The sequence below is a fragment of the Hemitrygon akajei genome, chromosome 16 (genome assembly GCF_048418815.1).
Source record: "Hemitrygon akajei chromosome 16, sHemAka1.3, whole genome shotgun sequence".
Lineage (NCBI taxonomy): Eukaryota > Metazoa > Chordata > Chondrichthyes > Myliobatiformes > Dasyatidae > Hemitrygon > Hemitrygon akajei.
Window position 1 is genome coordinate 65,235,869 of NC_133139.1, and position 25,566 is coordinate 65,261,434.

Consider the following 25,566-nt stretch of genomic DNA (forward strand, 5'->3'; position numbering starts at 1 on the left):
TGTGCCGTCTGAATCTATGATTCACTTTGAACTTGATCAGCTTGGTCCAGACCTCTGATTGTTAAGCCAAGATCTGTACCACAGTTCTACCAGACCCTATCTACTTCTTGAGGAGACTGACATCTTTTGGAGTATGCAGGCCTTGCCTTCACATGTTCTACCAAGTCCGTTGTCACCAGTACAATCCTCTTTGCGGTGTTGTGCTGGGGCAATGGCATCAATGCGGGTGACACCAACAGGCTCAATAAACTGATTAGAAAGGCTGGCTCTGTTAGAGGAGTCAGACTGGACACACTGAAGGTAGTGGTAGAACAAAGGACCCTACAGAAAATCCTGGCAATTCTGGACAATGTTTTTCACTCTCTGCATGCTGGCCTTGGCTGAACAGAGGAGCACTTTGTAATAGACTAAAACAACTGTGCTGCTCCAAAGAGCACCATATGAGGTCATTCTTACCCTCGGCCATTAAGGTCTATGAGTCAACCTATAACCAGGGAAGTGGTGATCCCCTGCTGTTAGACTGTTCGAGGTAAATTATTTTTTATTCTTTCTACTTTTCTTCTAATATTAATTTATTTGTATATCTGTGCACTTGTAATGCTACTATGACACTGTAATTTCCTTTGGAATCAATAAAGTGCCTATCTATCTATCTATCTGTAAATGCCAATGGAATGCATTGATATTGGAAAAGGCAAAGCATAATGCCTTATTTTAGGGAATTCCTCCCTACTTTTCCATGCTAAGAGGTGTCCTTTCATTGACCTCATGACCTCCAGTAGGAATTGCCAACGGACATGATGTTTTAGTTATCACTGAAGCCAATAGATTTTAGAATTTATGTTTTCTGACAATAAAATTTTGATTTAGAAGACCTTTTTTTCAGATTGCTTGTTACTTTTGATTATTTCTGTTTGTTTGGTTGTACCAGTATATTTAACTGTTGTCTTGTTCCTCTGCCCAGTTAAACTCTGCAGAAGATGTGCTGCATTTAGCTGATTGCTACCGTGATAAAGTATGTCAGAATTTCAGTGAGAATAAAGATGGCAAGGTAAGGAATTAGAAGCCTCACAATTTTATCCTGGGGTAAAAGTGGTGTGTTCCTGAGGTGGAGAGAGTAAAATGGATATAGAAACAAAAAGCAAGGATGGGGCCAGGAGGATGTTGACTGAGGAATAATTTCAAAGTTGGCTTCCTTGAAACAGAGGGAATTAAGGAGAGGTGGAACGAGATAGCACAGAAATGTATGTTTACCTTAACAGAAATATCAGTAACACCACAATGAAACACCACAATGAAACACCATTCACAATGGTTGAATCACCACCTGGTATGGAGGCTCCAACTCAAAGGATCGAAAAGGGCAAAGGAGGGTTATACAGACTTCCAGGTCTATTGCAAACAAAAGCTTACTCACCATCAAGGACATCTTCAATAGGTGGTGACTCTAGAAGGCAGCATCCATCGTTGAGGACCCTCGCCTTCTGGGACATACCTTCTTCTCATTGCTACAATCAGAGAGGAAGTACAAGAGCCTGAAGGCGCATGCACAATATTTTCTTACCCTCCACTATTAGATTTCTAAACTGACAATGAACCTATCAACACTACATCACTTTTCCTCTTCTGCACTATTTAATTTTTGTTGGAACTTACAGTAATTTTTATGTCATGCACAGTACAACAAATTTCATAATGTACCCTGTGTCAATGATAATAAACCTGATTCTGATTTTGATGGATAAAATATTTAATAGAAGGATGGGAGGGGAGTTTTTCTTTCTTTCACTCATGGAGGTGATCTTGAATTCATTGTTAGGAAGAGTGGCAAAGGCAGAATATTCATTGTGTTTAACAAGTACTTGGATGCCCTGTTAATGTGATGTGATTTGCAAGACATTACAGAGTGCTGAGCAAGTGGGGACAACCAACTGAAAAGTGAGGGAGGATGGAAAGTGGAGAAGGTAGGAAGGAGACTGGAGGACATCTGAAATATGAGCCAAGCAATTTGGAAAAACTTGTCCAACCAGATGGTGGTGAAAACTCAGAACACTCCTCAATGATCCATCAATGTTGGGTCAAAGGTGTATTCTAAACACAAGGTGGATGGATTTTGTTAACTGGAGGTAGTAACGGGATGGGGGAATTGTCACCAGATGGAGTTAGGTTACATGGGTGTTACTGAATGGTGGTATGTTCTTACAGAACTTTTCTCATGGAATCATAGGATATTCACAACTCAGCAGGAAGCCATTCTGCCCATTGAATCTGTGCTGATTCAACCCAATCCCATCTCAGTGTTGGCATCGTACTTTCTAAATGTGGTGAGGATTTCTTCATCCGCCAGCCTGATGTGCCTTGTATTTCTGCCACTCTGTAATATGGGCAGTTGAGCAGATGTACTGGAGATACAGGTGTCCTAAAGTAGACATTGAATCTAGATGGAGTTGGGTGACATCATAAGATGCTCCCACATCCTCTCAAGGCCAGTGGATTGTGACCACAGCATGGTGCTCCTGGGAACTGTAAATCATCCGGTGTTGTATTTGCTGCTGATGCTTGCATTATCGGAAGCACCAACTTTCCAAGTACAGGCCCCAAAGAGTCACAAGGGTCTGAAGAAGTGACTAGGGCTCAGATCATCAGGGTCAAAGATCTGTAGGAGTTCAAAGTCAAGACCTGTGTTCAGTATCCAATTCTAAAGTTGGAGGCCGGATGTCTGTGAGTCTGAGAATCAGATGACAAAAATCTGGCACCCTGAGCTGGTCTGTCCTGGGGTTGGAGGATTGTCTATACGTGCAAGTGAATGCTGCTCTTGTTTAGTTCTGTGGTTGTTGTCACTGTTTGTGTTGCTTTGCTGAGCATTGTGGCTGTGCTATGTTGGTGCCAGAATGTGTGGAGACACTTGCGGGTTACCACTAACACATCCTTAGATGTATTGGCTGTAAACACAAATGGCACATCTTACTGTATGTTTCAGTATATATGTGACAAATAAACCTGAACCAGAATCCAGAGCGGCGCAGATTTAGAAATACAGCTTTATGAGACAAAGTTCCTCACTGTTGCCAACACTGAGTCTGCACTGAGACAGTGACCGAAGGATAAGGAAAAAGGGAAAGAGAGAGGGGAAGAGTTGGAGAAAGAGTGGAAGGATGAGAAAGTCAGAATCAGAATCAGAGTTATAATCACTGAAATTTATATGCTGTGATACTTGTTGTTTTATTAAATTTTAATTAGAGATACAGCATGGAACAGGCCCGTGGGTACCAACTTGCTCATGCCACCCAGTTATATCTATATGAACAATTAACCCTAACCCTACTTTGGAGGAAACTAGAGCACCTGGAGCAATTCCACACAGTCACAGGACTAAATAACAAAATAGTGCAAAAAGGTGCTGGGCTCATGGACCATTCAGAAATCTGTTCTTGCATCATTGAGTTTGGGTCTTCAGGCTCCTGTACCTCCTCCACATTGATAGTAACGAGAGCTGGGCATGTCTTCAGTGCTGCCAAAGGGTTTCAGCCTGAAATGTCAACTGCACTCTTCTCCATAGATGCTGCCTGGCCTGCTGAGTTCCTCCAGCATTTTGTGTGTGTTGCTCAGATTTCTAGCATCTGCAGATTTTCTCTTCTTTGTGAGAGGGCATGCTCTGGATGGTGAGTGATGGTCCTTAGTAATGAATATTGCCTTCTTGAGAAACCAGTTCTCAAACATCCTCAGTGGTGGGAATTTGGCTGAGGGAGTGTTAAAGAAGGAAGGGAAAGAGAAATGAGAGAAATAATGAATGTTTGTGATGAAAGATTCAACAACTGAGGAAGAAGGAATACAAAAACCCTCATGAAGAGAAAAGCTTCAAGACAGGTCCATGTGGAACAGTAACTGTGGAGAATTCAATTTTTATGGAAAAATAATAGAACTGCAGATGCTGGAATCTGAACCTAAAGCAGAAAATGATGGAAAAATTTAGCCAGTCAGGCGTCATCTATGGAAAGAGAAACTAGTTAAGGTTTTGAGTCAGTCACTCTTCCAAAGAACTGGAGGAAGAGCAAACAGAAAATGTTGGACTGATGGGGTCTGTGGAGAGGGAACCAGAATTAATGTTCTTGCTCAATGACCCTTCATTGGAAAAACATCATTTTCCATTTTTTTCCCCAGACATCCAACATCTGTAGTATTTTGCTTCTCAATTCATGAGGTGTTCCTTTTTATCTGTAGGATATAACAACATTTATAAACAGTGTTCTTAATACTTCTCGGCTGGAGAGCATGAAGACCACTCAAAGGCTGGAGGTGGCAAAGACCACAGTGGAGCTCTTGGAGAACTTGGCAATGGCAATTGCACTGCAACTATCCAGTTCAAAGTCAAAGACCATAGAAACAGAATCTTTCGGTAAAGTATTGGACTCTGAAAACACTGACCATTGGAGCAAAGGTCCTCAATGCTAGTTATCAAGTCTGTGAAACAGGTTTCAAGTTAAGGGAAGGAAATGTGGAGATTAGTTACTCAATAATCAGCTTTGACTCTGAAAACATAGTCCTTCAGTTGATATTGATCATCAACAGATGACTTGATTAATCATGTTGGCTCTTGTAAGAAACCCTTATTTAATATTTCTGAAGGTTAAAAATCAACCAAGCTACAGGAAATGTGGAAGAAAGAAAAATACTGGAAGTAGTCAGCAGGTCAGGCAGCATCTGTGGAAAGAGAAACAGTTAATATTTCATGTTGAAGAGGTTAACGATTTCACATTCTAATGCTTCTGCCTGACCTGCTGAATTTACCAACATTTTTTGCTTTTATTTCTGATTTCATGAGGTTGCTTTGGAAGGCTGTGCTGAAACATGTCACATCACTGATTGTGAGTGTCCGCTCTCATGTTTTGCACATGTTACGACATTTTCCCAGGAAGTCTGATAAAGAGATCGCTGTCAGCCGAGGTTGTTATTTCCCAGAACTCTGCAGAAATGATTGATGAAAGAGGCTGTTGCTTGCCTGAATGTAGCCTAATTCTCTCTGTTTTCACCCTTGCTGCTGTCTGTTGAGCACAGCATCTAAACTCCCGTCCAGTGCAGCACTGAGGGGGTGCTGCATTGTCAGAGGTGCTTTATTTTGCATGGGACATTCTGTCATTTGCCATGTGGGTGGGAATACAAGAGACTATATCATAGAAGACCAGGAGAATTATATTGAGCATCCCAACAGCATGTGTCCCCCAAAACTCCCCCACATTATACAATGATTTATTGAACTTCTTTGTTACCTTACTGTCTGAAAATTTTCTGCTCCAAGGCTTCCATTAGAACTGTAGTATTACAGAAACATTGTTGTGCAGAAGGCTATTTTGCCCATTGAACCCATGCTAGGTCTCTACAGGGATATTACAGTCTGGCCATCCCCTATTTCTTGATTGCCCTGTAATTATTTTCTCATCAACACCATGTATTTTCCCATTTGAAAACTTGGGAGGAAACTCTTCCACTTCCTGTCCAAGCAGTGAGTTCCATGACCCCTCTCTGTGTGGAAATAGTTTCCCTCCTGACACCACTGGTTCAACAATAGTCACCTTTAAACCTCTGTTTATTGGGTCTCCACCCTTCTTCAATGAAAGAGCTTTCTCTTCATTAACTCTACCCAAACCATTGTTAATCTTGATGATCTTTTTTCAAATTATCTCTCAAACTTCAATGCTGCAGAAGAACAATGTCACGTTCTCTGGTCTGCCAATGGAACTGATATTCTTCATCGACTGCATCTTCCTGTTCTACCTACTCTGCACTCCCCCAAGCATGTTAACTGAACACAAAGTAGCTCAATCATCTTTTATAGAAGTTCCACCAGACTTCAAAAATAACATCTGGAAGGCTATTCTAAAGTTGAGAAATAGACTGAAGCCGTGAAAAGCCAGTGTAGGTTCTATGCTTGTGATATGGGAGCTGGAATCCTCACTACCTCTGGTAAAGAGGCAAGATCACTGTCTGTATCATGGCTAACAAGTACTGGTAAGCTATTAGATCTGGAGAACTAACACATTGAGCTAGAATCATCCTTTTACCTACAGACAGTGAAGAATGGGTATTTATTTTTTCTCTCAGTTCTGTGGGTGCTGAGATTGATTATCTTCTCTGGCTACGTTAATCTAATTCAACCCGAGAAAGCTCTGTCACAAATTATATCCGTCAGATGGAATTCTCAGGAAGCCTGCAAAAGACTTCACAGAGAAGTGTTGTTCAAAGAATTATCAGCAGAGGTAGGGAACAAAGAGAACTTCCACTTTGCTACTGAATGCTTCAGATTACTTTACTTTTTCTCATAGTTCTTAAGATCCAGGTGCCTGGAGAAAAATATATGAGCACGAACCCATCGGTGAAATTAGAAGCGAAGGATAATTCCTTGGAGATTTACTGGAGAACGATTGCTGGAGAAAATTACACTGGTAAGTTTCCTGACCCTTTCTGATCCTTGTGTACACTGCAGAACAACGAGTTTGGCCAGAAATTTACAGACATACCACAGGGGATGTTCTACCTTGCCCAAGTTCTTGCCTGTTGGACCATTTTTCTGGTCGTACCAGTCTGTATTTCTCTCCATCAGAATATGTTGCTGTGTTTGGTCTTATTATGTAATACACAGAGAAGGCAATTCAGTCTTGAGTAGAAGCCAACTGTAATTCAGAATGAATAGAGTCTGGCTATGTGAATTCAATCTCAAGGTCCATCTTCCGCTATCAAATTTAGTCAGCTCTGTAGTAATCTGAGAGCCATGTGTATGTGACTTGCAAATTTCAAAGTGACTGAAATTTGCTAAATTCAGAATATCTCTTCACCATCTTCTGTTAGGAATGAGATAGTCTGCCCCTTTCCTGGAAGAGTACACCTCCATCAATGAAAATTAAATTGACACCATTCATGACAAAGCATCCACTTGATGATCTCCTAGTTGATTCCTATTTAGAGCTGATTTTAACACTTAAAGGCTTACAACAAATGACTGGAATGGGTGGGTTTTATGGAGACCTGCCTTTATGTCCAGTTACTGGAGTATTTCAGGTAAGGTTCACCAAAGGCTGATCTGTTTTATCTCCACAGAGTTTCAGGCCGTTTCCTTAATTGTATTCAATGACCTGGAATCCCTGCTGAACCAAGAGATTAAAGGCGGCCGTCCATCTCAGAACAAAGTCTCATTAAACTCCAAGGTGATATCTGCCACCATCAGCAACAAAGTTGCCAGCTCTAATCTAACGGAAAAGTTCAATTTGACTCTGAAACTCAACCAGGTTTGTAGATCCAATCTGTGATGTTCCCCAATTGAAAATGAACTTCCCGTTAAAATGCAAAATGGGAAGTTGAGCAGGTACTGAGCTTGGCTGTGTACCATTTCTAAGAAAGCTGGTTTGAGCCGTTTCATGTCAGTTTTTGGTGGTTTCTGCAGTTACCATTATTCAGGGAGAGTACACGGGGTCTGAGAGAGGAACTGGTAATGGTAGAATGTTTAAAGACTGATGTTGAGACACATCAGAATCCCTTGCCACCATTTCTCAGGTCGTTGTGTAGCTATGGTTTCACAGAAAGGAAAATCCACTTCACTGTGGTGTTGGAATTATTACTCATTACCTGACAAGTTTTATGGGATATTGTAGAAAAAGCTTCATTCTCCATTTAGCTTGACTACACCTCCCAAAGCATGTTTCATAGGGTAATGAAGAGGGAGCTTCACTCTGTTTTTAATCAGTGTCTCCTGTCCTGGGCTTTTTGATGGGATAGTATCGTGTGATTGGTCGAAATGTTATTCCCTCTGTTGTATTAAATGTGATTCTGTGATTCATTTCCTACCGACAGAGATAATTCAGTTTGTGTATCTATGGGATTGCGACATTCCTAATGATTTCTGCATTTGTACTGCTTGGGGATGTGTAAATGTAAATTATGTTATTAAAAGGCTTTCCATGATGGCTAAAATCATTTGTTCTTATCTAGAAACATGAAAAGGAAGACAGCAAAGAGCCAAAATGTGTCTATTGGAATAATACAGAACAGAATAATGTCTGGTCATTTGATGGTTGTGAACTGATCGATTCCAATGAGACCCATGTAACCTGCCAATGTAACCATCTGACAAGCTTTGCTGTTTTAATGTCGCCAGTTAAAATGCCGGTAAGAAATAATTCAGCAGAAAAATCTGAAACAGAAACAGACCCTTCAGCCCACATTGTCCTTGCTGACCATCAAGAGACATCTGTATTAAGCAACACACACAAAATTCTGAAGGTACTCAGCAGGCCAGGCAGCATCTATGGAAAAAAGTAAACAAGCAGCTTTTCGGGCCGAGACCCTTCATCGGGACTGGAAAAAAACGATGAGACGATGAGAAGTCAAAGTAAGAAGGTGGGGAAGGGGAGGAAGACATACAAGGTGGTAGGAGATAGGTGAAACTGGGAAAGAGGGTGGATGAAGTAAAGGGCTAGGAAGTCGTTTGGTGAAAAAGGGCTAGAGAAGGGGTATCTAATAGGAGAGGACAAAAGGCCATGGAAGAAAGGGAAGGGGTACGAACAGCAGAGGGAGGTGATGAGCAGGTAAGGAGATAAGGTGAGAGAGGGAAATGGGAATGGGCATTAGTGAAAGAGAGGGAGTCAATTACCAGAAATTCGAGAAATTGAACTCATCTAATCAGGTTGGAGGCTACCCAGACAGAATATAAGGTGTTATTTCTCCAGCCTGACTGTGACCTCATCACGGCAGTAGTGGAGGCCATGGACTGACATGTTGGAATGGGAATGGGAAGTAGTGACCACTGGAAGATCCCGTGTTTTCTGGCAGTTGGAGCGTAGGTACTTGGTGAAGTGGTCTCCCAATCTATGTTGGGTCTGACTGATATACAGGAGGCCACAGTGGGAGTAACAGATACAGTAGATGATCACAAGAGTGACAGGTGAAGTGTCGCCTCACCTGGAAGGCGTGTTTAGGGCCCAGAATGGTAGCAAGGGAGGAGGTTTAGGGGCTGGTGTGGCACTTGCTCCGCTTGCAATGAGTGGACAAGGGATTTGCGTGGGGAGCGATCCCTGCGGAAAGCAGAAAGTGGGTGGGGGAGAAAGATGTGCTTGGTGGTGGGATCCTGTTGGAAATGGTGGAAGTTATGGAGAATTATGTGCAGGAAGCAGAGGTTGGTGGGGTTGCAGGTTGGGTCAATAGAAACCCTATCGCTGGTAGGGTGGTGGAAGGATGGGGTAAGAGCAGAAGTGTGTGAAATGGAAGAGATGCAGTTGAGGGCAGTGTTGATGGTAGGGTTAAGGGAAGCCCCTTTCTTTGAAGAAGGTGGATATCTCCTTAGTTCAAGAATTAAAGCCTTATTCTGAGAGCAGATGCAGCAGAGATAGAGGAATTGAGAGAAGAGGGTGACAGTTTTTACAAGTAGCAGAAAAGGAAGAGGTATAGTCCAGGTAGCTGTGAGAATCAGTGGGTTTATAAAAGATATCAGTAGATAAGGTATCTCCAGAGATAGAGAAAGAGAATTCGAGAAAGGGGAGGGAGGTGTCAGAAATAGAATAGGGTGGAAGTTAGAGGGAAAGTTGATGAAGTCGATGAGCTCTGTATGGATGCAGGAAGCAGCACCGATGCAGTCATTGATGTAGCACAGGAAAAGTTGGGAGTGATACTAGTGTAGGCTTGGAACATAGACTGTTCCATGTAGCCGGTAAAAATGCTGGGTCTTGTGCAAGTGCCCGTGGCTACACCTTCTATTTGAAGGAAGTAGGAGGAGCTGAAGGAGAAATTATTAAGAGTGAGGACCAATTCTGCCAGATGGAGGAGAGTAGCGGTGGAGGGCAATTGGTTGAGTCTGGTGCCAGATAGCAATAGAGAGCTTTGGGGATGGAGGTATATAGGGACTGGACATCCATAGTTAAAATAAGATGATCAGAGCCAGGGAACTGGAAATCATTGAAAAGATCAAGAGCGTATGAAGTGTCATAGATATAGGATATCCCCAGAGTCGATAATGTCGGTGATGGTGCGGAAGACAGTGGCCTGGTGCTCCTTAGTGTCCTCCTGTTCAAGGAGTAGTTAAGAGGAGGTGTCTGAGATTTGACCCTTAGCCTCAGCAAAGTAAAGGTCAGTCTGCCACACTGACGTATACTAAACCTTGTTCTGTTGCTTTCTATATGTTGGTGATACAAATCCTCGTCTAGATGTCGCTGAAATATGGTGATGCACCTGCCTCTGCCACCCCCTCAAGGCCTTTCCCTCAATCTATTCCGCCTGCTTTTAGACTCTTCTGCTATGGTGCAAACTTTCTCAGTCACTATTCCCTCTATGCTACTTTTAATTTTGTGAAGCTCAGCCTCCTTGGCTCCAACAAAAACTAAACAATGTTGCCGTACAAGTTGGGAATGTGGTGCAGAAGGTATTTGGTGTGTTGGACCTTGCTAGTCCAGAGATAGTTTCCACCTTCAGGAGTACGTTGACTTGTTCCTCTTTATTAGTTTATTAGTTGTGCCAAGGATACAGTACGGTACTAGATGTGGGCAATACGGTAGCGTAGTGATGAGCAAAATCACTTTATAGCACCAGTGACCACCAGCCCTGGGTTTGATCCTCATCACTGCCCGTAAGGATTTTGTACATTCTCCCCATGAGGTTGGTTTCTTCCCAATATTCCAGTTTCTTCCCATATTCCGAAGACATATAGTTTGGGCTGAAGTTAGTGAGTTATGGGCATGCTATATTGGTGCCAATCCTTGGACTGTGCTGGTTATTGATGGAAATCAATGCATTGCTCTATATGTTTCGATGTACATGTGACAAATAAAGCCAATCTTACTTTAAGTTTACAGAGTAAGGGCTCAGTATCAGAGATCCCAGATTGTCAGGAACTAGTGATAAGTGGTGGAGGGGTGTATTGATGGGTTGCATAAAGAGAAGATGGAGGAGCCATGTGTGGAACAGAATCACTGACACAGGACTGTAGGGGCTGGACATCCCATGAGTGTGAACTTGCAGTAACTCTGTCTAATGCTGTCCTTGGAGACTCTATCACAGCCGATTCCTGAGTGTGGTTCCCCACTTTGTGCTTGCAGATTGACGACAGGCACTTGGAGGTGATCACCTACATGGGCCTCATCATCTCCCTGCTCTGCCTCGCTGCCTCCATCGCCATATTTGTCAACTGCAAATCCATCCAGAATGCTAACACCAATCTCCACAAGCACCTGAGTATCACCCTCTTCCTGGCACAGTTCATCTTTCTGATCGGAATGCGGATTAAACAGCGGGTAAGAAAACCAAATTACTACCTCTAATTCTTAGATGTCTTCTGAATGTGCAGTTAGTCAAATTCTGCAGAAAAGCAAGACTTAATGTGGGAGTGGTGGGATCTCAGCCCCTGCTCTCCCACCACTCTCCTCTGGTGTCCTCTCCTTCCGTTGACTCATCATGACCAGCGTGCCATCCATTTAATCAGATCCTCATTGCAATGGTGGCCAAAGCCTCCGAGCATTGGAGACCCTCCCCTTCCCCACGGTCCTGTCACCACAGAACGTTGCCCTTTCCCTTCCTCTGCCCTCCTGCCCAATGACCTCACGGGACACTCCAAACCTCCCCATTCACATTCACCTTGGGGTGCAGTGGATTAACCGTGTCACTGAGTTTCCCGGTCACTGGAGAATGAGTGACATCAGCACACTTGGCAGATCTGGAGCTGCAACAAGATATTTTGTAACAAGTACCAAAGTTGTTCTAAGTTTATGGACTCACAAGAGTTTGTAAACACTGGAAACCTGAAGCAAATCACAAAGGAGCTGGAGGAACAGAGGAGGTAATGTGCACAAAACATCGAATGTCCATTTCCCTTCATAAAGGCGTACTGACCCTCTGACTTCCTTCATCTCTTCTGTCTACTATTCTACATTTATGACTAAATTTCTGCTCATTAATAAGTTATTGTCACTGTTTACCACCAATGTATCATTTATACGTTTGTGCATTATTTCTTCCATTGTATATGCATATGTTTCGGTACTTATTTGCTTCTGATTGTCTGTTATGTTTCTGTCTGTGTTTCTGTTTCTATTCTAGGACAAAATATCTTGTTCCATTTGCTGAAACAATATATTTTGTAAAGGTTACCCATGACAGTCTACTTTTATGTCTGTATCTGTGTTTAATTGTAAGTTATTATATGTGTATATCTTCACTGTGTTTCCTAATAAGTTTAGGCATTATTGCCTCCACTCCGTGGGTGTGCGTATTTGTGCATGTGTGCACATGTTTGTGTGTGTGCGTGCGTGTGTGTGTGTATATCTGTGTATGTGTCTGTGTGTGTGCATGAGTGTGTGCATATGCGTGCATATGTGCATGTGAGTGTGTGTATTTATGCGCACATGCATGGATCTGTATATTTATTTGTTTCTGTCTCTCTACACCAGTGTCTCTGTTGTGTTTCTCTCTGTGTTCCAGTTCCATTGTCAGTCTGTTTCTCATGCCGTGTGTTTTTCTTTGTGTCTGTGTGTTATGGTCCAGTCCGAAGCCCGCATTCCGGTTCTTGATCCGGTCCGCGGTCTCCGGATCTTGTAGCCGTCCCTCCTTTCGCCCTTGAGCCCAGTTAGTCACACCTGTGGATCATCGTGGCTTGTTTGGACTCGAGGAGGCGCATCTGATGCCCATCGGCTGGGGGTGTATATAGGGGCTCTGGGACTGAGTGGAGTTCGGGGGCGGGGGGGGTTGTCCTGCTCATCCGGTTCCTCTGGTTGCCCTGGCTTGGAGTTCCTCTCGTTAAAGACGAGTTCTTCGAGTAAGTCTGGCAGTCACCCTGGACCTAGTTCCCTTCCTATCCCTTGCCTCCGTCAGGCAAGCCTGGCTGGAGTGCCGTTGCCCGGCGGGGAACTCTGCCCCTTTCCATCCCTCACTGCTGATGGGTTGTGCCCTGCATCCTACCCAGGTGCCCGGCGACCTGCTCAGGCCCCTGTGTTCCTGCCTGGGCGGTCCGGGCCCTGCCCAGGAGTTATGCAGCCCACCCAGTGAACTCCGGGATCCTGCCTTGCCTGAACTCCGGGATCCTCCTTGCCTGAACTCTAAGACCATCCTGGAACCTCAGAATCACCTTGAACGTCACATCCTTCACGCACACCACGGTCACCACCACTTGTCTCTCATTTAGTTGTTGCCGTCCTGCCCCTAGTACTTCAGTGCCTGCGTCCTGCACTTGGGTCCAGCCTCCTGTCCCCTTATGACACTGTGTGAATATCTTTAGCTGTGGTTATCTCTCTCTGTTTCTTTCCACTTGTCTATAACCGTCTGTGTGTCTCTGCATGTTCCTGCCTGCGTCCCTGTCTCTGACTGCCCTCTGCTTTTGCCCCGAGCTGCTCACTATCCACTGTGTTGCCTCTTTCTTTAGGTTGTGTGCGCCCTGATTGCCGGGTGTCTGCATTACCTCTTCCTTGCGGCCTTCGTCTGGATGTTCCTGGACAGTTTGCAGCTTTTTATCATGTCCAGACACCTGACAGTCACCAATTACACTCGCAGACATATCATCAGACGAAGATACCTGTACGTTTCTGCTTATGCTGTTCCTGCTGTGATCGTCATTATCTCAGCGGCAATAAACCCTGGAGGCTATGGAACAGAGACCGAGTGAGTATTAAATGATAAGGAAATGTGATAGAGTGATACAACCGATTGTGACGCAGAAAGAGGCCACTTGGTCCATCTGGTCCATGCTGGCTTTGTGCAGATTTAGCTCATCAGTTCTATTGCCCCTCTCCCTATCTCCCTCTACCCCTGCATCATAACCTCTCATACATGCCCATCAACTCTCCTTTGATGCTTTCTCCACCCACCCACAACAGGGGGAAATTTACTGACAATAACACACCGTTAGGGATGTGGGATCAAACCGGAAGCTCTCAGGGAAATCCAGACATGGTGATGGAGAGAACATGCAAACTCCACTCGGACAACAACCGAGATCAGGATTGTCCCGGGTCCTGGCGGCAGCAACTCAACTGGCTGCACCATTGCCCTCACACAAGAAGTGAGCTGAGTCCTGTACCAGCTCTGAGAACAAACCATTCAAGTTGTCTGACACCCTTCCCCATCACATTTGCAATTCCACCCCAGCACTACCCATAATGGGTCTGTGTGTACCCTCTCTCTGTGCAGCACAGTCCAGCTGAGCACAGGTCAATGCTTGAAGTTTTCTGCCAATCTCCCAAGGGGCTTTCTGTAATTGTTTTAAATATTCCCTTGAGGCCTAGGGAAACAGTTTCTCATTTATTCTATTCTAATCTTGATAATATTTAATTAAACCTTCCCCAAATGGTCTTTGTGTGAGGAGGTGTGAGAAGCAAGGAGAAAGAAAAAGATTCACAAGTGTTTTTGGGGGCATAACACTCCTGGGGATTGGGGAGGGTTTGACTTCACCTGCTGACAGATCCTGACTGGACTGATCTCAGCTGCCGTACACTGAGAAGTCCGAGATCGTCTGTGTGGGCCGCAGGCAAATCCTAGGAAGGCATGGAGGCAACAGGAGGAGACCACTTGTCCCCTCAAAGTGTCTACCATGTCCCTAGTCTGGGTCCACAGCTCTTTACACCCTGACCCTTCAAGTGTCCACCCACCTCGGCAATCTGTTGACCTGTGATCAAAGGGGAGAGATTGCTTTTAGATCTCAGCATCACAGAGCGATGCAAAACAGATGTTGGCAGGTCAGCTAATGGCCACCTTAACTTCCCTCAACTTCTGCTAGCATTGACCGTAATGAAAGATACATTCCAGGCTTCAGTCAAAACACTAGCCACCTGATGCCGTCAGCGCCAGTCTGAGCATGTGGGACTGGGAGGGAGAGCACAGTGGTACCCTTTCCCATCTCTCTCGACTCAGTCCTGTGCTGAGTGACTTCGCCCTCCCAGTTTTACGACAGAAGTCCAACTCTGGTGACCGAGTTCTAGTTCCAGTGCAGAGTTGAGGAGGAGCCTCAACTGTCACTAATATTGTCATTGGAGGGGATACCAGAGCAAGACCCGTCTATCATCTCAATGGACAGCACTGATCCCAACAAACTATTTTGAAGAAGAGCAAGGGCCATTCTCCTTCACACTGAGGCCAACACTCACCCCGTGGACAATACCATTGATGGTCAACTCCATAGTGCTTTTATGGGATCTTGCCATGCAGAGATTGGCTGCCGCTTTCCTGCACTGTGGATCCACTGATGTTCTCAATGTATTTCACAAACTGACTGCCACCCAATGACGAAACTCTTCCATCTTCACAGCTGTTGGCTGAAGCACGAGTTGGGGTTTAACTGGAGTTTCCAGGGCCCGGTCTGTTTCCTGATTCTGGTAAGTTTCCTGTTTCTCTCTACACACCAGCCATTCCAGACCAGGGTTCTCTCTTGTTGTGTGCTTCACTTTCAGGCCCCTGTGTGTGTCTACATGGTGTGTCTCTATGCCCAGGGTTCACAGACACCAGATATCACTGTGCTCTGGAGTCTCTCGGTGCCCAGGGTTGAGAAGGACGAGCTTGGGGGATGCACTGAAGCTCGGTGCAGACACTGCAAAAGCTCAGTGGGGAAGGACCACAGTCAAGGGTGGTGCCTGTGCTGTGGGGCTGTGTCCAGTGTAGCAACCCCTCACGAATCACTCATGGACTGTGAGAAGCATCGTGTCCTCTCAATGTTAATGTGTCTGACACTCAGCGTGGTCAGCACATTTGATAACTGAAGAAATATCAGTGGACCTGGCCCTCGGCGGTGGGGGGGGTGGGGTGTGACCTAGGCATGGAATTCTGGCATAGAGTCCCCAGATCACAGATGCTACTGACTTATCGTGTTGGTGAAGTGTAAACAATTCCCATTTCATTCCTCTCCTGGGTTTCTGAGTCATGCCAATGCATCTGGACCCTGTGGAAAATCCAGTCTGCCTCAGTTAGAGCGAAATAATAATAAAATAAGTTTGGATTTTCCAAAATATATGAATGGATAATGTAATGAGGTTGGGGGATGGGGTAAACATGGGGAATGAGCAGAATTTTACTCGTGTCATGGGGAAACTACAGTGTGGTGAAGAGAAATTGTGAGTGGCAACAAGAGATGAGGTAAGTGGGAAGGGAAACTTTAGTGTAGAAGTTGAAGGATCCATTCTGCCTTCCCCATGAATCTTGTCTCCCTCTCCCTCCTTCCTCCCACTCGCTCTCCCTTTGTCTTTCTCTCTCTCTCTCTCACCTTCTTCTTCCCCTCTCCTTCTCCCTCCCACTCCCTCTCTCTCCCTCTTCCTTTCTCTTCCTCTCTCACTCTCCCTTTCTCTCCCTCACCCTCAATCTCTCACTCTCTTCCTCTCCCTTTCTGTCTCTCTCTCTCTCTCCCAATATCTCCTTCTCTCCCTCCCTCTCTCTCCCTCTCCCTCTCTCCCTCACTCTCTACATCTCTCTCCCTCTCGCTTCCTCTCTATTGGCCTCACACACCCTCTCTCTGTCTCTATCTCTCTTCACTCTCCACTCCATATCTATCTCCCTCGCATTCTCCCTCCCTCCTTCTCTACCTCTCCCTCTCTCTCTGCTTCTCTCTATCTCTCTCTCTGTCTCTCTCTGTTCCTCTCTTTGTTCTCTCTCCCTCTCTTCCCTCTCTCTTCCCCCTCCACTTCTCCCTGTCTCTCCCTCTTTCATCTCTCTCTCTGTCACTCTCTCCATCTCTCTCTTTTCAGGTCAACTCATCCCTATTAATTTGGACTCTCTACTTACTGAGACGCCATTTTGATTCACGCAACAAGGAGGTGTCAAAGCTCAAAGAAACCAAGTAAGTGACTTGATGAGGTTGTTATGATGATGAGAGACATACTTGTAGATAGTGTGGACGGCCAGCTCCTTTTTCCTAGTGCAGCGAATGCTAACATGAGAGGACATAACTTTGAGGTGACTGGAGTAAAATATAGGGGGATTTCAGAGGTAGTTTTTTTTTTAGCACAGATAGTAAGTGCCTGGAATACATTACAGGGTTTGGTGGTAAAGGCAGATGCAATAAGGACATTTACAGTAAGAGACTCTTATGAGTCATGGATGAAAAAAAATGGAGGACTCTGTTGGAGGGAAAGTTTAACTTACAGTATTCTTGGAGTCAGTTAAAAGGTCAGCACAACAATGTGGGCAGAAGGGCCCGGACTGTGCTGTGCTGTTCCCTGATCTATGTTTTAAGTGTCCAACACCATCCAACCTCTCTGGTCCTTCACATGGGGCACAGTTCTTTCCCAGATGGTGCTGTTGTTCATGACCTGGCAGAACGCAGAGACACTCTGACTTTCAGCCCATGGTGCTTGACCCATGTGGGAATGTGCCAATTCTGCCGAGTATATCTGATACTCCAGGGTAAATATATGCACTTGCATCAACAACCTCACTTTATACACAGCACTCTAGAACCTCGAGTGGTCCTTAGGTTGGGAACCCCTGCTCTAGATACTTGTAGGGAGGGGATACCCCTGTCACCCTATCCACGTTTGTACCCCACATCTCAGAATCAGGTTTATTATCACTGACATATACCATGATAATTGCTGTTCTATTGGAGCAAATGCAGTCTGTATTTTATATTAGAACCATATTTTTTTTGCAATGGATCCCTGGTGAGTGAGTGGAGGATGAGAGCTAGCAGGGTCCCAGGGGCGTCTCTGTCCATGGTGCTGATCTCGGCTGCTGCTAACAGTGGAAGTGGGGAGGGAGTTGGCCAGAGTTTGCGCCAAAGGGTGCTCAAGGGGAATGTACTTGTGTCCATGCTGAGTAAGGGCATCATCGGGATTGGCTGTGATACTGCCATTGGTCCTCCGGGCCCACTACCAGGAACACATACACAGACGACATAAGTTTGACAGTGTCACCAAAAGCTGGGATCCATCACTAAGGTCCCTTTAAGATGGTACTTCTAAGTTCTGAGAGAGAGCAAGCAGAGGCAATATGGTGTTATGAAGGCAATCTCAAGTAAGCTAGAGAAGCAGGGGGGGCAGTGGGTTTTCAGAAGGCATTCGAACATTGCTCTTTAACAGAAGTACTCATTCTGGGGACAGAGCTGCATGGATGCAGGAGGTGATTCTGAGCAGCCTGGTCTAGGTCATAGGTTCTGAGGGTAAAAGGCAGCCTCACAGCCAAATCCATCAGGCACCCTAAATACCATTCATGCATCTCCAACCCTGTCTCCCCAAGCTCCATGAACATGGAATCCTATCAGCAAGTGTGTTTAAACCTGTTAACCACCATTGAAGGAATTTCACTGGTTAAAGACTATTGGCCTATCCTAAGTGTCTGACACACCAGGCAAGCCAACCCTAACTCCTGGCCTCTGGATTCTTCAAGAAAATAAAAAGTCAGCTTAATCAAACATCAGTATGACCTGATGATCTGAACCCTTCTTGTGTTACTGTTTGTGGGAGCTTGCAGAAAGCAAATTGACTGCTGTGCTCTGCAGAACAGGTTCATCAGGTTAATCCTAGGCTGGATGGGGTGATGTTTGAATAATGTTTGAGTAGATTGGATATTTGGTCACTTGAGTTTATAGGGTGAAGGGAGTACTTTGTAACGTAAAACATTCTGAAGGAGATTGAGAAGGTAAGCGCTAAGAGGACGTTCTCCCGGTGGGGGTATCTAGTTTCAGTATAAGCGGTAACCCCTTTCAGAATGGAATGAGGAGGGACCTCTTTACTTGGTAAAGTGTGAATCTATACCCCAGAACAGTGTGGAGGTGGAGATACTAAATATTTTAAGAGAGAAATTGACAGACATTTGAATTATGAAAGAGCCGAGGGGTTTGGGGGAGTATGAAAGTCTTATGGAAGGCAAGATTGGACTGAGCATGATCTTTACAAATGACTGAGCTGGATCAAGGGAATGGTTTAAATTAATATAGCAGTGGGATGGGAACCAGGATGATAGAGCTGAGGATGAGCCAGTAGGTTTACAAGTAGATAATGGATGTAACATGAATATAAGGAAGGACAAGCCAATGATTGGGTACAAATGCAGACAGAGCAAAGAGTTAAATTGTACCACAGAGGCAAAATTCAAAAGGGTGAGGAATGCAGGACTGAAGGTGTTATACTTAAATGCACTTAGCATTCAGAATAAGGTGGACAAACTCATGATTCAAATAGAGATTGGTTGGTATGATGTTGTGGGCATCACTGAGTCGTGGCTGAAAGAAAGCCATAATTGGGAGCTTAATATCAAAGGATATACTTTGTATTGAAAGAACAGGCAGGAAGGCAGTGGTGGTGTGGCTGTGTTGTTAAGACATGTAATTACATCTTTAGAAAGAGGAGACATAGGGTCAAAGAAAGTTGAATCTTTGTGGGTGGAGTTAAAAGACTGTACGGTAAAAAAAGCATTATGGGAATCATATATAGGCCTCCAGATAGTAGCCAAGATGTGGGATTGAGATTGCAAAGGGAGCTGAAAGAGGCATGTAATAAGGGCAATGTCACAATTGTAATGGGGGACTGGGGATTGGGAAAATCAGGTTGATGTTGGATCGTAAGTGATGGAGTTTGTTGAATGCCTATAAGATGGCTTTTAAGAGCAGCTTGTGCTTGAGCCTACTTGGGGAAAGGCTTTCTTAGATTGGGTGTCATGTAATAATCCAGATCTTATTAAGGAGTTTCACATAAATAAATGCTTAGGAGGCAGTGATCATACTATGATTGAATTCATTCTGCAATTTAAGAGGGAGCAGTATAATTTACATGTATCTGTATCACAGTGGAATACAGGGAATTATAGAGGCATGAGAGAGAAGCTTCCCCGTTGGATTGAAGGAGGATACTGGCAGGAATGATGGCAGAGCAGAGATGGCTGAAGTTTCTGGGAACAGGTGCAGAATAGATATATCCCACAGAGGAAAAACCCAAATGGCAGGGTAGGCAACCATGGCTGTCTGACAGAGGAGGTTAAGGACTGCATAAAAGACAAGGAAAGGGCATATAAGGTAGCAAAAGTGAGTGGAAAGCTTTTTAATTGGAAGTGATTGGGAAGCTTTTAAAATCCAACAAAAGGCAACTTAAAAAAAAACTATAAGAAGGAAAAAGATGAAATATGAGGGCAAACTAGCCAATAACATAAAGCAGGATACCAACAGTTTTTTTCAGTTAGTTAAAGAGTAAAAGGGAGGTGTGAGTTGATATTTCACAGCTGGAAAATGATGCTGGTGAGATAGTAATGGGGGATAAAGAAATAGCAGATGAACTTAATAGGTATTTTGCATTTATCTTCACTTTGGAAGACACTAGTGAAGACAAAAGATGACCATGAGTGTCATGGAGCAGGAGTGAGTGCCATTGCTATTACAAAGGAAAAAGTGCTAGGCAAACTCAAAGGTCTTAAGGTGGATAAGTCACCTGGACTGGATGGACTACATGCCAGAGACCTAAGAGAGGTTACTGAAGAGATAACAGACACATTGGTCATGAAATTTCAAGAATCATTTGATTCTGGCATGATCCTGGAGGACAGGAAGACTGCCAATGTCACACCAGTCTTTAAGAAGGGAGGAAGGCAAAATAATAGGCCAGTTAGCGTAGCCTCAGTGGTTAGGAAAGCTTTGGAGTCTATTATTAAGGATGAGGAGGTACTTGGAGACTAATGATAAAATAGGTTAAAGTCAGCATGGTTTCTCCCAAGGGAAATCTTGCCTGACAAATATGTTAGAATTCTTCGAGGAAGTAACAAGCAGGATAGACAAAGGAGAGGGAGTGGATGTCAATTACTTGGATTTTTAGAAGGCGTTTGATATAGTGTCACATGAGGCTGCTTAACAAGATAAAATCCTATGGTGTTACAGGAAAGATACTGGCATGGATAGCAAAATGGCTGACAGGCAGCAGGCAACGAGTGAGAATAAAAGGGGCCTTTTCTGGTTGGCTGCCAGTGACTAGTGGTGTTCCTCAGGGGTCAGTATTGGGACTGCTACACTTCACATTGTTTGTCAGTGATTTAGATAATGGAATTGATGGGTTTGTGGCAAAGTTAGGTGAAGATAGGTGGAGGGCTAGGTAGTGCTGAGGAAGCAATGCGATTGTGGTAGGACTTAGACAAATTGGAAGAATGGGCAAAAAATGGTAGATGGAATACAGTGTTGGGAAATGTATGATAATGCATGTTGGTAAAAGGAACAATAGTGTGGACTATTATCTAAATTGGGAGAAGTTTCAAACATCAGAGGTACAGAGGGACTTAGGAGTCCTTGTGCAAGAATCCCAGAAGGTTAATTTGCAGGTTGAGTCTGTGGTGAAGAAGGCAAATGCAATGTTGGCATTTATTTCAAGAGGAATACAATATAAAAGCAAGGAAATAATGCTGAGACTTTATAAGACACCAGTCAGGCCACACTTAGAATATTGTCAACAGTTTTGGGCCCCATATTGCAGATGAATGTGCTCTCATTGGAGAGAGTCCAGAGGAGGTTCACGAGGATGGTACCAGGAATGAAGGTGTTAACATACTAGGAGCGTTTGGCAGCTTTGGGCCTGTACTCACTTGAATTCATAAGAATGCGTGGGGATTTCATTGAAACCTACCGAATGTTGAAATAATTAGATAGGGTAGATGTGGAGAGGATGTTTCCTATGGTGGGGGTATCCAGAACTAGAGAGCACAGCCTCAAAATTGAGGGGAGACCCTTTAGAACAGAGGTAAGGAGGATTTTTTTAGCCAGAAAGTAGTAAATCTGTGGAATGCTCTGCCACAGCCTGCAGTGGAGGCCAAGTCGGTGCATAGATTTAAGGAAGAAGTTGATCATTTCCCGATTGGTCAGGACATCAAAGGATATGGCGAGAAGGCAGGTGTTTGGGGTTGTGTGGTATCCAGGATCAGCCATGATGGAATGGTGGAGCAGACTCGATGAGCTGAATGGTCTAATTCTGTTCCTATGTCTTATGGTCTTAAGGGGCAAAATGGCAACTCCTGTTTCTGTTTTATATAATATACTATGTACCATAGAGAGCATTCTGACCGGCTACTTTACTGTCTAGTATGGGGGGCAGGGAGATCTACTACACAGGACTGAAAGAAGCTACAGAAAGTCATAAAATTAGTTAGCTCCATTTTGGGTACTAGCCTCCATAGTATCCCAGACATCTTCAAGGAGTGGTGCCTCAGAAAGGCAACATCCATTATTAAGGACCTCCGTTACCCAGGGTATGTCCTTTTCTCATTGTTACAATCAGGTAGGAGGTACAGAAGCCCCAAGGCGCACACTTAGCGATTCAGGAACAGCTTTTTCCAAAATGCCTTACCGTTCTTAAATAGGCATTGAACCCATGGACATTACCTCACATTTTTTTAATATACCATTTTTAAACTATTTAATATATGTACATACATATATATACTACTTTTCTTTCTATATTATTGTATATTGCATTGAACTGCTGCTGCTCAGGTAACAAACTTCACAACACATGCTGGTGATAATAAACTTGATTCTGATTCCTCTATCATAGCTGGGTCTAAGTTCTAGGACTCACTCATCTACCTCCCCTAGGGAGCACCTGCCCCCAGAAGGAAAGCAGGACTACTAGGAGGCAGCTCACCACCACCTTCTCAAAGGTAGTATTGATGGCCAATAAACAACGTCCTTTCCAGTAATGCCTGGGGCCCAGCAATGTATCCAATAAACACTTTAAGAATATGCTATTGGCTGCTGAGAAAACCCCGAGGGTATGAAAGATATGAAAGATCCCATATGAAATGCATTTCTTCATTCCTGTGCCTTTCATTCACATGGTCTGTTTTTCTTCTTTTCTACAGAACCTTAACCATTAAGGCTGCTGCACGGATATTTGTATTGGGATGCACGTGGATCTTTGGAATATTTAATGTTGATGAGAGCACCATGGTGTTTGGTCACTTATTTACAGTTTTTTCCAGCCTCCAGGGTCTATTCATTTTCCTTATTTACTGTGTTTTCAATCGCCAGGTAAGGATCTCTTCCCTACAGAAACATATCCTCCTCTAACCCTACTCTCTGCACACTTGTCATTGTAATGAAGGCTTACATAGTCTTTTAATGAACTGTGAATTGGGAGCAAGAGTCTACAACATGGTCCTTCACGTTTCCACTGCTATTTAATAAGATCAGGCTGACCTGAATGTGACCTCAAATCTTCATTCCTCGTGATGACCTGTCAACCCCTTTCCTATCCAAAAGCTCTCTACATCTTCCTAAAATTTTTCAAAGACTCAGAATCCACTGCCTTCTGGCATTGTAGTTAGAGCGGAGGGCAGTCTCAGGCTACAGACAGACCTTGATCAACAGGTAAGATGCACAGAGCCATGGCAGTTAGAATTTTTACAATCATCAGGCTTGAATAGCTTCACTCATCTCAACTCTGAATTGATTCCACAATCTACAAACTCACATTCAAGGACCCTATGACTCAGTTTCTCAGTATATTTTTATTTGCAGAATTTGTCTTTTGTATGTTGATTGTTTGTTGGTGTTCTATGGTACTTCTTTAATTTCCTGTAAATACTGGTAAGAAAATGAATCTCATGTTAGGATCTGGTGGCATATACATACTTTGATAATAAATTTACTTAGACTTTGACATTTACAATGCATGTCAGGTTTTAAGGGAGTATTGAATGACAGGGATACTTTGGTGTACAACTCCATAGATCCTTGAAGGTGATGGCACAGGTTGTAAAGAAAATATATGGGATGCGAGCTCTGATTAGCCAGGACATAGAATAGAAAATCATGGAAGTTATCGTACAGCTGTATAAATCTTTGGTGAGGCCACACGAGGAATATTGTCACCTCTATTTAGAAAGGACGTGATTACTTGGAGTGGGGGCAGGAGAGGTTCATCGGCATAATGCCATAAGATCATAAGAGATAGGAGCAGGATTGGGTCATCTGGCCCATTGTATCTGCTCCTTCATTCCATCTTTGCTGATGTATTTTCCATCTCAACCCCAATCTCCTGCCTTCTCCATGTAACCTTTGACACCCTCACTAACCAAGAACCTGTCAGACTCTTCTTTAAATATACCAAATGACTTGGCCTCCACAACCGCCAGTGGCACAGACTTCCGCAGATTCACCACCCTCTGGCTAAAAAAATTCCTCCTTGTTTCTGTACTAAAGGGATGTCCCTTTTCTCTGAGACCATGCCCTCTGGTCCTGGGCTCTCCTACTATTGGAAACATCCTCTCCATGTTCACTGTATCAGGGTTTTCCAATATTCAATAGATTTCATTGATATCTCTCTTCATTCTTCTAAACTCCGTTAGAAGAATTAACTATTAAAATAATTCAGATTTGTGTGGCACAACATCTGCTGCTGAAAACGAAGAAGTTTCTAGAAAAATGCAGAATCAACTACATTGTGATTACTGGAAATTTCACTGAAAAATATATGTACCTAGGTGATTATATGAAAATACAAGGAAGCATAGACAAATTAAACTACAAGAAAATTAACAATTCTAGAGTTAGGATGTCCCGATGAAGGATGTCGGCCAGAAACGTAGACTGTACTTTTTTTCTGTAACTGCTGCCTGACCTGCTGAGTTCCTCCAGCATTGTGTGTGTGTGTGTGTGTGTGTGTGTGTGTGTGTGTGTGTGTGTGTGTGTGTGTGTGTGTTGCTCTTGATTTTCAGCATCTGCAGAACCTCTTGTGCTAACAATTCTACACCCCAATCCAACAGCCCCAAGGGACTTTGTATAGTTCACATGGAAGCTGAGGGTAGTAAGTCCAACCCTAATTGACCGACCGAATAGGAATTATCAGTGAAGATGCCTGTAGGGGAGGTCATTGTATAAATTTAAATTCTTACCTGACTTTTGGACACACCATGTTGAACAGATGGAAGTTCTCTCTAAGGCAATAATTGGCTGAATTAATCTCATCTCATTGAAGGTGGTTACTGAACTTCGGAAGTGGCTGACCAGTAAACACAAGAGTTACACCACTGAATCCGTACAGTCTGAGGTGAACACAGTCGAGGTGAACACAATCGAGGTGAACATAATCAGGGTAAGAAGTTTTATGCAAAATGTCAGAAACCTTTAGTAGCATGGGCTGTATCCGTAGAAGGAGAAATATTCAGGTTGATGAAATATATTCAGGTTTTTGTGCATGGAAGGTCATGTTTGACAAATCTTATTGAATTTTTTGAAGAGGTTACGAGGAAAGTTGACGAGGGTAAAGTAGTGGATGTTCTCTATATGGACTTCAGTAAGGCCTTTAACAAGGTTCCATATGGAAGCTTAGTTAGGAAGGTTCAATTGTTAGGTATTAATATTGAAGTAGTAAAATGGATTCAATAGTGGCTAGAAGGGAGATGCCAGAGAGTAGTGGTGGATAACTGTTTGTCAGATTGGAGACCGGTGACTAGTGGTGTGCCTCAGGGATCTGTATTGGATCCAATGTTTTTTTTCATATATATTAATGATCTGGATGATGGGGTGGTAAATTGGATTAGTAAGTATGCAGATGATACTAAGGTAGGAGGCGTTGTGGATAATGAAGTAGGTTTTCAAAGCTTGCAGAGAGATTTAGGCCAGTTAGAAGAGTGGGCTGAATGATGGCA

The 25,566-nt window shown here is 43.8% G+C and overlaps 1 protein-coding gene across 2 annotated transcripts in view; it reads left to right on the top strand.

Annotated features, from left to right (window-relative positions):
* The window catches only part of LOC140740131 (adhesion G protein-coupled receptor E3-like), a 40,440-nt gene that overhangs the window by 10,503 nt on the left and 4,371 nt on the right, over positions 1 to 25,566 (top strand). For both annotated transcript variants that reach the window (XM_073069063.1, XM_073069064.1), the window contains exons 6-16: positions 965 to 1,051; positions 4,222 to 4,396; positions 6,321 to 6,440; positions 7,093 to 7,280; positions 7,981 to 8,157; positions 11,076 to 11,270; positions 13,391 to 13,626; positions 15,269 to 15,335; positions 16,695 to 16,786; positions 22,777 to 22,945; positions 24,894 to 25,010. In XM_073069063.1, the coding sequence (XP_072925164.1) occupies positions 965 to 1,051; positions 4,222 to 4,396; positions 6,321 to 6,440; positions 7,093 to 7,280; positions 7,981 to 8,157; positions 11,076 to 11,270; positions 13,391 to 13,626; positions 15,269 to 15,335; positions 16,695 to 16,786; positions 22,777 to 22,945; positions 24,894 to 25,010 (1,623 nt within the window). The remainder of the gene's footprint in view (positions 1 to 964; positions 1,052 to 4,221; positions 4,397 to 6,320; positions 6,441 to 7,092; positions 7,281 to 7,980; positions 8,158 to 11,075; positions 11,271 to 13,390; positions 13,627 to 15,268; positions 15,336 to 16,694; positions 16,787 to 22,776; positions 22,946 to 24,893; positions 25,011 to 25,566) is intronic.